We start from the raw sequence: 15,018 nt of genomic DNA, 5'->3' as shown, positions 1-15,018 counted from the left end.
TACCTGCTCAATATTGCCCCATGTGCCATCTCCTCATATTCTCCATGCTAGGGTCAGCTCTGGCATTGAATGCTTTCAGGCATCTTCCTGCATGTGACACTGAGATAGAAATATCTCTCATGGCTGTGTACCTTTTTGTGCTGTGACTGACAGAGATGTGACTGATCATAGATGGGAAAATAATAAATAAAACATCAACTGGCAATGTTAAACATGACTTGCATTTCTATACAACTTCAAACAAGCTCAGGATATCACAAAGCATGTTACAGTCAATCAAATACTCTTAAAGTGAAGGCAGTGTTATAATGTAAGGAAAATGACAGCTAATGTGCCACCCTTACCTGGTCTGTCCTACATATGACCCCTCATCCACAGCCATGTGATTGACCTGGAACTGCCCTCTGGGCAATTAGAGATGGACAATAAATGCTGGCCTAGCTAGTAAACCCATATCTCATGAATGAAAAGAACAGTCGTGTACAGAAAGCACCTACAGACAACAATGAGCAAATAGTCTATTGTCATTCACGGAGGGAAAAACATATTGGGCAGGACATCAACAAGAACATCCTTGTTCTACAAATTATTGTCATGGTAACTTTTATATCTACCCAGGAACACAAACTGGTTCTTTATTTAATATCTCATGTGAGTTATAGCATTACTGGCAGTGCAGCAGTACTGACCCTCAGAAGCGACCATATGACAGTGTGGCACTCTCTCAGCACTGACCCTCCCACAGTGTAGTGCTCCCTCAGTATTGCATTAACAGGGCAGACCCAGAATATGAGTTCAAGTTCCTAGGGCAGGAATTAAACCCATGATGAAGAGGGTGTCTTATGTGGAAAGGCTCAGCCAGTATTAATTGGAGTTCAGAAGAATGGGAGGTGATCTTTGTGAAATATATGAGATTCTGAATGGATCTAGTAGGACAGTTGCTGAAAAGCTATTTCCCTGTGATGGGGAAAATGAAAACTAAGGGACATAGTTTAAAAGTAAAGGGTCTCCCATTTAAGATGGAAATAAGTTCTTTTCTCCCCTTAGAGGGTCATGACTATGTGGGATCCTCTTCATCAAACAGCAATGGGGGCAAGGTCATTGAATATTTCAAAAGGAAGAATTAGATAGATTCTTAACTCACAAATGGAATACATAGCATTTGATTTGTATACAGGCAGTCACCAGGATGTCAATGGGTTCCATTCTAGAGCAAGTTGGAGCACAATGCAGACAAAATAAAGCAGCCATTTGTAAATACAAGAATTGTTCATATTGAGTCTTTAAAATTGTACCCCTATGAGTCCATATTCATAAGTTGGACATTCGTAAATTGGGGACCCCTTGTATATATTTAATTGCTTTTATTTTAGATTTGCGCTTTGAATTTTATGAATGCACTATATGGGTTTTCTGTGATTCGGAAGTTAAAAATTAAGTTGTAAGTATTTCTGCAGCCATGGTAACGCTCTATGACATCTTTATGACTATGGAGTCATGGAGATGTACAGCAAAGAAACAGGCCCTTTGGTCCAACTCGTCCATGCCGACCAGATATGCTAAATTAATCTAGTCCTATTTGCCAACATTTTGCCAATATCCCACCAAACCTTTCTATTCCTATACCATCCTGATGCCATTTAAATACTGTAATGGTACCAGTCTCCAACATTTCCCCTGGCAGCTCATTCCATACACACACTACCCTGTGCAGGAAAAGTTACTCCTCAGGTCCCTTTGAAGTCTTTCCCCTCTCACTTATGTCCTCTAGTTTTGGACTCTCCTACCCTAGGGAAAAGAGCTTGGCTATTTAGCCTATCCATGCCCCTCAAGATTTCTTTTTAAAAAGTCACCCTACAGCCTTTCACACTCCAGGGAAAATAGCCCCAACCTATTCAGCCTCTCCCCATAGCTCAAACCCTCAATCATGACAAAATCCTTATAACTCTTTTCTGAACCCTTTCAAGTTCAACATCTTTCCTAAAGCAGGGAGACCAGAATTGAACGCAGTATTCTAAAAATGGCCTAACCAATGTCCTGTACATCTGCAACTTGACCTCTCAACATCTATACTCAATGCACTGCCCAATATAGACAAGTGTACCAAATACCTTCTTCGCTAACCTATCTGAAAATGTGTTGCTGGAAAAACGCAGCAGGTCAGGCAGCATCCAAGGAACAGGAGAATCGACGTTTCGGACATAAGCCCTTATGCCCGAAAAGTCAATTTTCCTGTTCCTTGGATGCTACCTGACCTGCTGCGCTTTTCCAGCAACATATTTTCAGCTCAGATCTCCAGCATCTGCAGTCCTCACTTTCTCCTCGCTAACCTATCTACCTACAACTCCACTTTCAAGGAACTATGCACTGCATTCCACATTCTCTTTGTTTGGCAACACTCCCCTGCTAAAATAGTTTGTGAAGGCTACTTAGGCATACTTTGTGTTTACTTTAGGATTTTATGACTTATTAGAGTGAACCACTGTTTTTAAGGCCTGTTGGACATATTTCTAGATTTAGGAGATCTTTTTTACCTTAACAGAATTTCCCATAGTTCAGAGGGAGAGGTTTTTGTTTTAGTTTTACTTTGTTTTGGGCAGTTCTGTGAAATCTTTGGTTAACGAAGATTAAATGGCACAGTCCTCATGAGAAGGGGAGAGTAAAATGAAACTAGATCACCCCAGACTAAGGAGTTAATGATATTTCCAGGCCAGAAATGTTGGGATAGAACACTGAAGAGGACCTCAAGTTGAGTTTGTTTAAACTCAGGTGTATGATAGCTCCAAGGATAAGATATCGGAATTTCCGGCTAGGATTTAAAGACGCAGATACCATATACCTATTGAGGTGTTGGTAAAAGGATTCTGGTGAGAGTACTGAACAAGGATTGCTATTTCCCGTTAACTACAGACTAGTGAGCCTGATGTTAGTGGTGGGAAAGTTGCTGGAGAAAGTACTGAGGGATAAAATCTATTTATATTTGGAAAAGAATGGGCTTATCAGTGATAGGCTGCATGGTTTTTGTGTGGGGTAGATCTCGCCTTACCAACTTAATAGAATTCTTTGAGGAAGTGACCAAGTTGATGATGAAGGAAGGGCTGTAGATGTCATATACATGGACTTTATAAGGTGTTTGATAAGGTTCCCCATGGCAAATTAATGGAGAAAGTGAAGTCACATGGTGTGAAGGATGTTCTAGCTAGGTGGATAAAGAACTGGTTCAGCAATAGGATACAGAGTAGTAGTTGAAGGGAGTTTCTTGAAATGGAGAAAGGTGACCAGTGGTGTACCACAGGGATCAGTGCTGGGGCCATTGTTGTTTGTAATGTACATAAATGATCTGGAAGAGGGCATTGTTGGTCTGATCAGTAAGTTTGCAGATGACACGAAGATTGGTGAAGTAGCAGAAAGCATAGGGGACTGTCAAACATTACATTAGATAGACTGGAGAGTTGGGCAGAGAAGTGGCAGATGGAATTCAATTCAGGCAAATGTGAGGTGATACATTTTGGAAAGTCTAATTCTAGAGTGAACTATATTGTAAATGGAAGAGCCTTGAGAAAAGTTGATGAGCAGAGAGATCTGGGAGTTCAGGTCCATTATAGCCTGAAGGTGGCTGCACAGGTGGCTAGAGTGGTCAAGAAGGTATGCTTGCCTTCATCAGACAGGCTATTGAGTATAACAGCTGGCAGGTCATGTTAAAATTGTACAAGACTTTGGTTTGGCCGCATTTAGAATACAGTGTAGAGTTCTAGTCGCTACATTACCAAAAGAATGTGGATGCTTTGGAGAGGGTGCAGAGAAGGTTTATGAGGATGTTACCTGGCATGGAAGGTGCTAGCTATGAAGAGAGGGTGAGTAGGTTAGGATTGTTTTCATTAGAAAAAAGGAAATTGAGGGAGGACCTGATTGAGGTCTACAAAATCATGAAAGGTATAGACAGGGTGGATAGAGATAAGCTTTTTCACAGGATGAGGGATTCAATAACGAGAGGTCACGCATTCAAGGTGAGAGGTGAAAAGTTAAAGGAGGATATATGCGGCAAGTACTTCACACAGAGGGTGGTAGGTGCCTGGAACGTGTTGCCAGCAGAGGTGGTAGAGGCAGGCACAGTAGATTCATTTAAGGTGCATCTGGACAGATGCATGAGTAGGTGGGGAGCAGAGGGATATAGATGCTTAGGAATTGATTAGGTTTAGACAGTGGATTAGGATCGGCTCAGGCTTGGAGAGCCGAGGGCCTGTATCTGGGCTGTAAATTTTCTTTGTTCTCTATTTAGTACTGCACAAGGGAATTTATTTTTGTTCTGAATATTATAAAGGTATGTTTTGGGATTAATGGGATTATACTTTTACTGTCTGTCAAAAACTCTTTCAATTTACAAGTAACTAGATTAATCAATTCTATTTTATCTTAAATTTCTTTTGCTTAATAAACTATTTCATTGTTAAGTAGAACCTGCAGTATTGTGTGCTAGTCTCAGCAAGAAACCACTTCCTTAAAACCAAAACAAAACAAGTTTGATCTCTCAAATCAGATTTCAGTCTGGGATTAGACTTGTCTGATAATAACACCAGTTGAGATCATCACACATTGGAATCAAAGGATGGGCAGAAAGTAAAGACCATACTGAGATCTTATTGGATTACTCCTGTCCTTAATTCGAATGATTGTTAAATCTCTGCACTGAACTGTTTTGGGGCCACTACAAAATTCAAAGACAAGGTAAAAATCCAAAGGTGTGATTTCAGTTTGGTACAGAAACTTAATTATAAACAGGATGATGGTCAGCAAAGCTACTCAAAGCATTCAAGTTGAAGGTGAGCACCGGGTCACAAAGCCTCTGGTTTGTGTCAGGGCATCTCGCAGTCCTGTTGGTCAGTGAGTGTCCACCGTCTGCATTGTGCTGGGGATTTCTCCGCCTCTGTCCCAGTTGCTGCAAATCAAAACAGACTGTTAGTCCGAGGAACAGAGATGATGGCATAAACAAACAGTATCAGACAAAATTGCCACAGGATACCCTGTACCCAGATAAAAACCATTCCAGAACCTGGGGCTCTCCAGCATTCCTGCACTTCAGTGGATAAGAAAACATCATTTCAATCCATTGAAGAATATCTAATAACATCAAGAATGTATCATGTGCAAGAAATGCAACATAATCTATTTTTAAAATTATCAAACCTGAAGTAAGATTGGGACAGGAATTTGGGGAGCAGCCCCTTTAACTCAGACTTTACTGGAAGAGATGAGGGTGGAGCTAATGTTCCTTTAATCCTGTGTCAGTGATGCCAGAAGTGAGGACTAGCTCCATTGGAAAGGAAGATACAAACAGGGAATTTCTATTCTATTATCCACCCCCCCCCCCCCCCCCACCCCCCTGCCACCTACTCGCTCTCTTTCCCCACCTCTCTGAAGCACTAAGGATCTGAGGATATGGATACAGAATAGGATTGTTCCTTCAATGTTAGTGGTAAGGATGCCTGCACACTGTGCCTCTCTCCCTCGCTGATCACCTTTGTGTGCTACCAGATCCTTGTCCATCTCTCTACCTTGCTGTGGAGTAGTTTCTCTCTCCCCATTGGCAGGTAACCATGCTTAGATAGCTTTTGGCCATTCCCAAGATGTTCCATGTATATATTGATCCTGCCCAATACGGCCCAAATCCAAGGTGAGAATCCAGCAGAATGTGTTCAATGAGATCTGTGGTCTCAGTGTCACATGGATTGCCCAATATCCAGAACCCCATGTATGTGGATCATTTGGGGACATTTTCAAACTGGGTAGGATCTGTTCAAAGTGTAGTGACAGCTCAATTTGAACAAGTTGTTCTCTAATTTACCAAAATAGCAGGTGATCAATTGGAATGAGAAGAAACTTATTCTCTCAAAGTTATGAATTTTTGGAATTTTCTGCCCCAGAGGCTTGTGGATGCTCCATCACTGAATATATTTAAAGCTGAAATCAATAGATGTTTGGTCGCTCAATGAATCAAGTGACATAAAGAGCAGACACAAAAGTGGATTTGTAATTAAAGATTAGCCATGATAGTATTGAATGATGGAATGGTTTCAATGGGTAGAATGACTTCCTCCTGCTCCTATGACTTATATTCTTACAATAAAACTTCACGTTAGTTAACTGTGGTGAGGAAACTTAGCCCTTGGACTTTAAGGATATTGATTTGTTCTTTCAAACAGAGACTCTTTGACCAAGATCCACACCAGATGGACTCTGCATGTCCCCAGGGCTCAATTCTCACTGTCAGTCACAGTGCAGTTTCTTGTTGTCAGTGTACGATTTCACGATGTCCATTCTTCCCACTTACTGGCAGTGCCCACTGCTGGTGTTCTAAGGCTGGGTTTTGGCCATGCTTTTTGGTCTGTCCGCGGATCTTGGCCTATTTGGAGCAGGCCAATTTCAGAGGAATCAGAGACAACACTGTCACACTCTGCCACATCTGAGGGGGTATCATTCAACTGCAAACGTGTGGACTCAGCTCCAAGCTGGGATTGCACAATGTGCTGAACAGCTGAAAAATACAAGTACATATAAACACGCAATCTAAAACAAATGGTCTAGAAAGGGTTCAAAACACAAAACAAACAAATTCACATATACAATACACACATACACACACAGCACACAATCAGCATGGAAAAGCTTTTAGCTGTTAATTTTACTGGAAATGAAAATGATGTAAGATGTAAAACCAATGATTCACTCAGCCCCCATTTTACATCTATCAATCTAACTTCACCCCAAATGCGTCAGGATCCAAGAAGCAAGTGAAATTCAGTGACAAATAGAGTAACAGTGAGAAGGCCAGGGTGGGGGAGGCTGAGGAAAAGGACGAGAGGATAGGGTCTGGATAATGGGCAGCGAGATAGTGTCTGACAGGCTGACAGACAGCTGACAGACAGCTGACAGACAGAGTGAAGTTGAGATACAAGTGGATGCAGGAAATTAGGCAACTTTGTCACCAGGCTCACATCATTTCAGAGTTTGAAATCCATTCAGGTCCAATAACTTGTTGAGGTTTAACACAGACAACATCATCCTGAAGGAGAGTGTCTGGCCTGGAGTGGAATAAGTGGAAAGGGAGCAATGTTTGTGATTAGGGTCAAAATATCTAGTATTTATCTGAAGTAAACGTTGACTCATCCTTGACATGATTTCAGCTCAGCAACCTGACAGCACAGAATTGCTGGTGGCCATGTCCAGATCAATTCCATCAGACAGAGACACAAGGACCGCACCTCTATTGCCAGGTTAATAGTGAGAGTCCACACTGAATGGGAACCGAGGCTGGAGTCTGGTCAGTTATAGCCACATTGTTCAGGTTCTCTCCACATTTCGTACACCTGAAGTCAGGTTGCTGCTATCTTTCAGAAGAGTAAATCTGTACACTGTCTCTAGATTTAACCGTGTCTCTTCCTGCAATGTACAAGGTGCAGAGAACAGTATTGATGGAACACATACCTTTTAATGAGGGAGGTGTGTATGAGCAGGATGGAGTGGCTCGCTTGGATTTCAGAATGTCACTGTCAGTGGAGGGCAATCTCTGAAACAATAAATAGGCATATCCTTTACATTTGCATTTCAACATGACCTTGTCAACCAAGTTCAACTTACAGGAGGAGGTCACTCAGGGCTGTTCCACCATCCAGTTTAAATAATGGCTGATCTTAACTTCATCAATCCATCTTAACATAGAACATTACAGCATAGCACAGGCCCTTTGGCCCTCGAAGTTGCGTCGACCTGTGGAACCAATCTGAAGCCTATCTATCCTAAACTATCCCATTATCATCCATATATTTATCCAATGACCACTTAAATGCTCTTAAAGTTGGTGAGTCTACTATTGTTACAGTGTGTTCCATGCCCCTACTACTCTGAGTAAAGAAAGTACATCTGACTTCTGTCCTATATCTATTACCCTTCAATTTAAAGCTATGTCCCCTCAAGCTCATCATCACTATCCAAGGAAGAAGGCACAGTGGCTCCGTGGCTAGCAATACTGTCTCACAGCACCAGCAACCCAGGTTTGATTTCAGCCTTGGGCGACTGTGTGGAGTTCGCACATTCTCCCCGTGTCTGCTTGGGTTTCCTCTGGGTGCTCCTCCCACAATCCAAAGATGAATTGGCCACACTAAATTACCTATAGTGTTAGGTGCATTAGTCAGAGGGAAATGGGTCTGGGTTGGTTACTCTTCGGAGGGTTGGTGTGGACTTGTTGGACTGAAGGACCTGTTTCCACACTGTAGGGAATCTAATCTAATCTGAGCTGCCCTTGAACTGAATGGCTTTATGGCCATTTCAGAGGGTAGTTTGAAGGTAGCCATATTACTATGGATATGGAGTCACAAGTAGGTCAGACCACGTAATGTTGGTAGATTTTCTTTTCTAAAGGATGTTAATGAACCAGATGGGTTTTTACAACAATCGCTGATAGTTTCATTATGGAGTCTAGTTTTTAATTACAATGGGATTTGAATCCCTGTCCCAGTTAAACTGGGTGTCTGGATGTCTACTCTAGTAACAGTCTCACCTTGCTGTTGCTTCCCTCAATCCATAGGGAGGAGAAGAGCCCTACACAGTGTGCGGCAATGAGGCCCAGGGACAAGAGAGCACCATTGATGGGGATAAGTGAGTGGTTTGTGACTGGAGGGGATCAGCCAGGTATTGCTCAGAAAACAGACTCCATATAACCAAGTGGAAAGTCAATAATATCAGACTGACCTGGTAGAAATCTGGCTCCTCTTCTAGAGAAAAAATAGAAAGGAAAAAATGTGAGCGGTTTGTGATATCAGCAGAAGTGCAATGTGATTTAATCAAACTTTTTCACTGGATAGTGACATTATACCTGACTGAGGCTGTGAACCAGACTGAGAAACATTGGTGCTTATCGCATTTCCCTTTTCTGCTGTTAGCGCGTCACCCAGCATTGGCCTTAAGCTGCTTTTGGCTTAAAACATGCAGTCTGATTGCAGGAAGTGGTATCACTAGTGAGTAGATTTTCTGGCAATTGGCTAAAGTAGAGCAGTGAGTGATTGTGATCAGGAAGGTGCTGCCTGAATGCGTGATGAAAGCAGATACAACCAAAACTTTCAAAAAGGGAAACACTGGAAAATGAGAAACACTGTGAAGACCCTAGTGATAAGGTGGTAGGGTGGGACCTAATTGCTTCAAAGTGTCAGCATAGCTACAATGGGCCAAATGGCCCCTGTATTCTCAGAAAGAAGGTGCACCTTCACAGTGAAGTGAGATCCCTCTGAGGCAGGGTCACAGGGCAGTGGAGTGAGTGCCAGTTTTCCAAATGCCAGTAGACCCCCCAGTCCAGTGACAGATATTCCAGTTTTGGGAAAGATGTTGAGATGGGGAGCAGGTGGGGTGAGGAGCAGAGGAGTGAAATAAGGTGAGGTGTGTGAGAGGCTGGGAACGGCAGGTAAGAGAGGGAGGAGGTAGTGGGTCCTGTTCCCTCATTGCAGCTGCCCTGGTTTCAGGTCTCTCATATCAATCAGCAAGTGATGTCAGGCTTTAAGAGAGCTCTGCCTTGAAGTTGGTTTCACTGCTGATGCCATGACCATGTTACCTGGTGATGACTGATCAGAGAGTCTGAACAGTGTCGCTGGAGTAGGTCTCCGTCTACGAATCTATAGAAATAAACAGGAAGAAGCTGTGATCAGAAAATCACCTTGAACTTCAGATGCTGGTCAGGAATTTCATTACTTTCAAAGTTCACCACCTTTTTAATCCAGTCGCAGTGTGAACATGTGAGACAGTGTAAATGGACCAGTCCCCACCACATCAGATTAAACTGAATTCAAACAGGGCCCGACTGGTGATAATCTTCCCCAGTCCACAACCTCCAACTTTTTCCCTGGAGCCAACTGTGTGAGCCCTTTCCCAGTTCCTCTCACCCCAGAAACTACCCCCACCCCCAGAACCCAGCCGCAACCCCCACTCCAGCTCCCCCTGAACTCACCTCTTCCTTTGACCCCACCACTTCCCCCCAGTCTTCCGTGTGGTTGGCACTACTGCCTCACAGCGCCAGGGACCCGGGTTCGATCCCAGCCTCGGGGTGTTTGCACATTCTCCCTGTGTCTACGTGGGTTTCCTCCCCCACTCCAAAGATGTGCAGGTCAGGGTGGATTGACTATGCTAACTTACCCCGAGCTGGTCAGGGAATCTGTAGATCAGGTCGGTTAGCAATGGGACCCCCCCCCCCCCGGGGGTTACGAGAGGGTGTTGTGGCTGTGATGCTCTTTGGAAAGTCGGTGCAGACTCAATGTGCTAAATAGCCTGTTCCGGCATTGGAGGGATTAAACAATTCAATCAATACCATATTCCCATCTGCTAACAGTTCTCGTGAAGGGTCACTGGACTTGAAATGTTAACTGCGCTCTCTTACCTCAGAGGGCTGCCAGACCTGCAGAGTTCCTGCAACAATTTCTGTTACAGGTCCAGGGGATGGGGTCAGGGACTGGGACTGTGGTTAGGAATATCTGAGTTTGGGATTGTGTGTGGGATGGGCTGAGAGTGGGGTTTGGGGAGTGTCAACATGAGACTAAAAAGGTTTTGATGCTACAAGGATTTTTTTTAAATTATTTTCGCGGAAATCCGCCGATCAGAGAATAAATCTCCAGTTTACAATCTGGGAGAGATTCTGTCTCAGGTTTAATACGGACTAATTGGAACATAAATCCCTCATTACTGAAACCACACAGAGGAGTTTACAGAATCAAACAGCGAGTTTGAAATATCCTCAGCTGCAGCCCACATTGCAGTGTTACCTTCTCCACTGCTCCGGTATCCAGGTGACTGCATCTTGACGGCACCGAGAAATTGATCTTCTTCCTGCTTTTTGGTTCCATGTTTCTCTCCAGTGTCTGATTGTCGGCAACAGTGACCCTCGGTCAGTTTCCACCCGGCTTTCTCTCTCCCCCTCTCTCTCTCTCTCACACACACACACACACGGCTCCTGCCCACAGTCTGAAGCTGATGGATTGTCCTATAGCTGTCCTGTCCTCACCAACATCAGCACCACACACCGAGCCACAGGAGACATGAATTATAGATCTGTGACAGAGAGTCGGCCTGGTAATGAGCTTCCTTGTGGAGAGGTTGGAGGGACTGTTTAAACCCCGGAGCAGCAGCCTATTGTCTGAACCCAGGAAGTGTCAGATTAGAACAAGAGCAGGATCATTTGTTGCATCGACAGGAACCTATTCATTAAAACTAGCGGTTACTGCAGGAATGGGGAGGTGAGCTGGGACCGCTGACCTTTATCAGATCAAAGTGTCACAGGAACTGCCCGGGAGAGCAGCAAAGAACATGTGGCGAAACATAGCAATTAGAAAAATGAGAAAACCAGAAACAGTGCCTGATCACCAAGTGCTAATTCCATTTCCTCCGAGACTCGAGTCTGATTGCTAAGCAGGGAGTGGACTCAATCTGACGGAAACTGCTTCACCGCCATTGACGCACTGACCATACCCACTGCAGATTCTCAGAATGAAGTGCATTCCGGGGGAAAGCCACTCCAACCAAAATACAAAATGTAATTGTTTTCAATCAGTACATTGAGGTATTAACCACCACCCACGTGTGCTTGTGTGTGTAGAGGGAACACCTATGAGCATCACTTAAACACCACTATCAACATTATGGGGGTTACCATTGACCAGAAACCAGAGTTAACAAAGTAAGTGTTGATCCCAAGAATACTGGCCTGTAGTTTCCCACTTCTCTTCCTATTTGAATTAACAAATTACATCAGATCTTTGCCAATCACTGGCTGTTTCTTTTATGATCCAAGATAAGACCCATCAGGATCAGGGAACTTGATCAATTTGTTTACCATCTCTCTATCCTTCATGACCAATCCCCAGACTCATTTTCCATAGGATCACCATCCTGACTTGAAAAATATTTCAGTGTTCCTTCAGTATCACTTGGTCAATATCCTGAATTCCCTCTCTAAGGACATTGTGGGTCTACCCACAGCCCATGGACTGCAGTGGTTCAAAAAAGCAGCTCACCACCATTTTCTCTGGGATAATTACAGGTGGCTTATAAAGCTGGCCCAGCCAACAATATCCGGATCCTGTTAAGGAAAAAAAAACTTTTCTGGAACTAGGAAAGGTCCTTGCAGTCTTTTCTGAATCTCAGTAGTGTCTATGTTTCCTTCATCAGGTGACCGTGAGGAGGCTGCTTCCTAGAAGGTTTCATTGTTGGACAGTGAGTCCCCCATGTTTCAGTCTCACACTCTGGGCATAATCATCTGCCAGTCAATTGGTTTTGGGAGTGAGGGCATTTCCAAGTGTGGAGGTCACACAGAGCTGCAATCTACTATGAGTTCACCCCCTGAACTGCTCAAATCCAGTCTGTCCCTGCACTGGATACAAATTAGGATTGTGTGATTGTTGCATTTCTGAAATGGGCTCCTGGGGAATCTATCCACCCGTTATCCTCAAACGCACTTCCACCTCCAACCTCAATTTGAACAGAGGGTGAAGGGGATTGAATGAAGGGAGCATGAGGCTTCACCATCAAGGATCATCAAAAGCCCATCGACCCTTTGTCACCAGCCAGATAGAGTCCAAACTCTATCCATTGCAGGAGAGATGTACAACTAGGAGGAGGAACAGTGACCTTAATTCTGCTAATTTCTAATGAAACAATTTTGTAAACATAAATCATGAATAAAATCTACATCACAAGGCTTTAAGTGTGTACAAGAATAGCCTCCAATCAAAGAAAACTAATATTAGTGTTGGATTAATGTTTTGGGAATGTATCTGTTGCAGTGGAAACCCTCAGCCTAGAGTTGAAAAGCATTCTGTAAAACCATTCACTCAAGATAAAGGTTTGTGGAATAGGGAGAATGTAATTGCATGAATGGAGGATGGGCAACAAGCAGGGAGTAGGGGTAAACTTTTAAATGTTGATGTTGAGAGAAGTTTGGGTATTTTCACACAAGGAATGAAGAAAGTTAGCATGCAGACTTGGTAAGCATGAACCAGAAAATTTGCATATTGTCCTTTATTGCAAGGGGGCTGGGGACCACAATAAGAGATCGTGCTCCAATTGTACAAGGTTTCAGAGAGATCATGGTTTGAGAACTGTGAGCAGTTTTGGTTTCTATATCTAAAGAAAGATAACTTGCTTTAGAGATAGTACAGTTCAGGAACACTGGATTGGGTCCTGGAATGAGAAGATTGTCCTATGATGAGATCCTGAATAAAGTGGGTCTCTCTAGAGTTTGGAAGAATGAGGTGATCTCATTGGAATGTACATACTTCACTGAGAGGTGCAAGAGGATGGGCATTGAGGGGGCGCATTCTCAGGACAAGGGTCCAAATATTTAGGAACGCAATGAGAATGAGTTTCTTCACTCAGAAGGTTGTAAATCTTTGAATTTTCTATCTCCTAAACTGCCATCCTTACTTGGTGTGGCCAAATGGGATTCTAGACCCACAGCAATGTAGCTGACTCTTACCTGCCCTCTGGGAAATTAGGAATGGCACAATAAATGCTGGTCTAGTCAGTGACACCTACACCTGATGTACCATAAAAAGAAAATAATCCATCTCTAATCTTCTGAATAGAAAATTTAATGCAGAACTGTTTACTTTGTTTGCTCCTATTCTCTCCCAATGAAAACAAAACTCCATGCTTTACCATGAACTTGCTCCCTCACTGTTTTCTTAAAAATAAATCATCATGGCTGCTGAAGTATCCATAAGTCAATCATTAAACCTCTTCAGCCACATAGAATAAAGCCACTTGTTAGTTGAAATCCAATCTCTAAATAATTGTTATTAAAATGTAGATAAATCATACAGTTTACATCACAAATCTTTTGCAAATAATTACACTGATAACGCATTGCATTATATTGTAGAATTTATAATTTGGAAATGCCGGTGTTGGACTGGGGTGTACAAAGTTAAAAATCACACAACACCAGGTTATAGTCCAAGAAGTTTATTTGGAAGCGCTAGTTTTCAGAGCGCTGCTCCTTCATCAGGTGGTTGTGCTTGGTTAGGTTAGTAATTGCAGGGAAACAGAATTGTGTGTGTCTCCCTCCATCTGCAACCTCTCCATATAACATCTCTTATATGCTATTTTTTACAGTCAATACCTTTTTGTATTGGCTGGAATTCAAATTTTCCCTTTAATATATTAGTAGTTAATGCAAATTTCTTCCAGATTATTGGCTGAAATTCAAACGTAGTCGTTATTAATATTAATTTTTATTTGTCTAAAAGGTGTAACCAAGCAGAAAGAACCAATCAAATCTCTAAACAAAGCACATCTTGTTTCCTTTGATTCTTTTCTCTGGAGCTAAAATTTCTGATGTTTAAAATAGCATCTAAAATTCAATAAAAATCCTACAGACTCCAAGCTTCAAATTAATTAATCAAATGAATGAATGTTGTGTGTGGGAGTAAGTAGCTACATGTATGACCTGAACCCATCCTCCATTCACCTTGAACAACCAGTCACTCCTTTGATTATTTTTCTAGAAAAATTAGATGACAAAAATAATTAACTCTGAAGTTCTACCTGTGACAAATCCCAAAAAATCTTCATATTGACCATATGAGAGGCAATTTTGGGGACAGAATTTTAAAAGCTGTTTCCTCAGGAGACAGTTTATTTATAAATCACAGGTGATGACTGTTCACAGAAAAAAACATTTGTATCTCAGCATTAAACTTTATTTAAAATGATACAATCACACAGTGCAGATGGAGGCCTTTGGGCCCATCTCAATTTATTTGTTTGTCGTTTCCTATTCCTTTGAAGAAATTACCTTGACTGCCCCCGAATTATCTCCACTTTGATGATAGCCCATTGTCCAGGTACTTATTTTCTCCAACCTTCAACTCTAATCTATTTAGTCCATAACCATTCTGTCCCCTTTGAAGTCCACTCTTCACCAATTGATTGTTCTTACTCTGGATTGACCTTTGTCCTTTTCCAAATCTATAGATCACTGTGATC

The 15,018-nt window shown here is 42.5% G+C and overlaps 1 protein-coding gene across 1 annotated transcript; it reads right to left on the bottom strand.

Annotated features, from left to right (window-relative positions):
- Positions 1 to 2,273: 2,273 nt before the first annotated feature.
- ppp1r1b (protein phosphatase 1, regulatory (inhibitor) subunit 1B) lies at positions 2,274 to 11,371 on the bottom strand. The gene is made up of 6 exons (XM_043674654.2): positions 10,800 to 11,371; positions 9,599 to 9,659; positions 8,746 to 8,768; positions 7,483 to 7,564; positions 6,329 to 6,532; positions 2,274 to 4,936 (listed from the first exon to the last, which is right to left on the bottom strand). The coding sequence occupies exons 1-6, from the start codon at positions 10,878 to 10,880 to the stop codon at positions 4,854 to 4,856; spliced, it is 534 nt and encodes a 177-aa protein (XP_043530589.1). The 5' UTR covers positions 10,881 to 11,371; the 3' UTR covers positions 2,274 to 4,853.
- Positions 11,372 to 15,018: the final 3,647 nt, after the last annotated feature.

This window comes from Chiloscyllium plagiosum, unplaced genomic scaffold (assembly GCF_037043375.1).
Source record: "Chiloscyllium plagiosum isolate Xiang-an unplaced genomic scaffold, Cpla_swu_hap1 HiC_scaffold_32, whole genome shotgun sequence".
Lineage (NCBI taxonomy): Eukaryota > Metazoa > Chordata > Chondrichthyes > Orectolobiformes > Hemiscylliidae > Chiloscyllium > Chiloscyllium plagiosum.
Note: the sequence above shows the minus strand (reverse complement) of the source record. Positions and strands in the feature narration are given on the sequence as shown.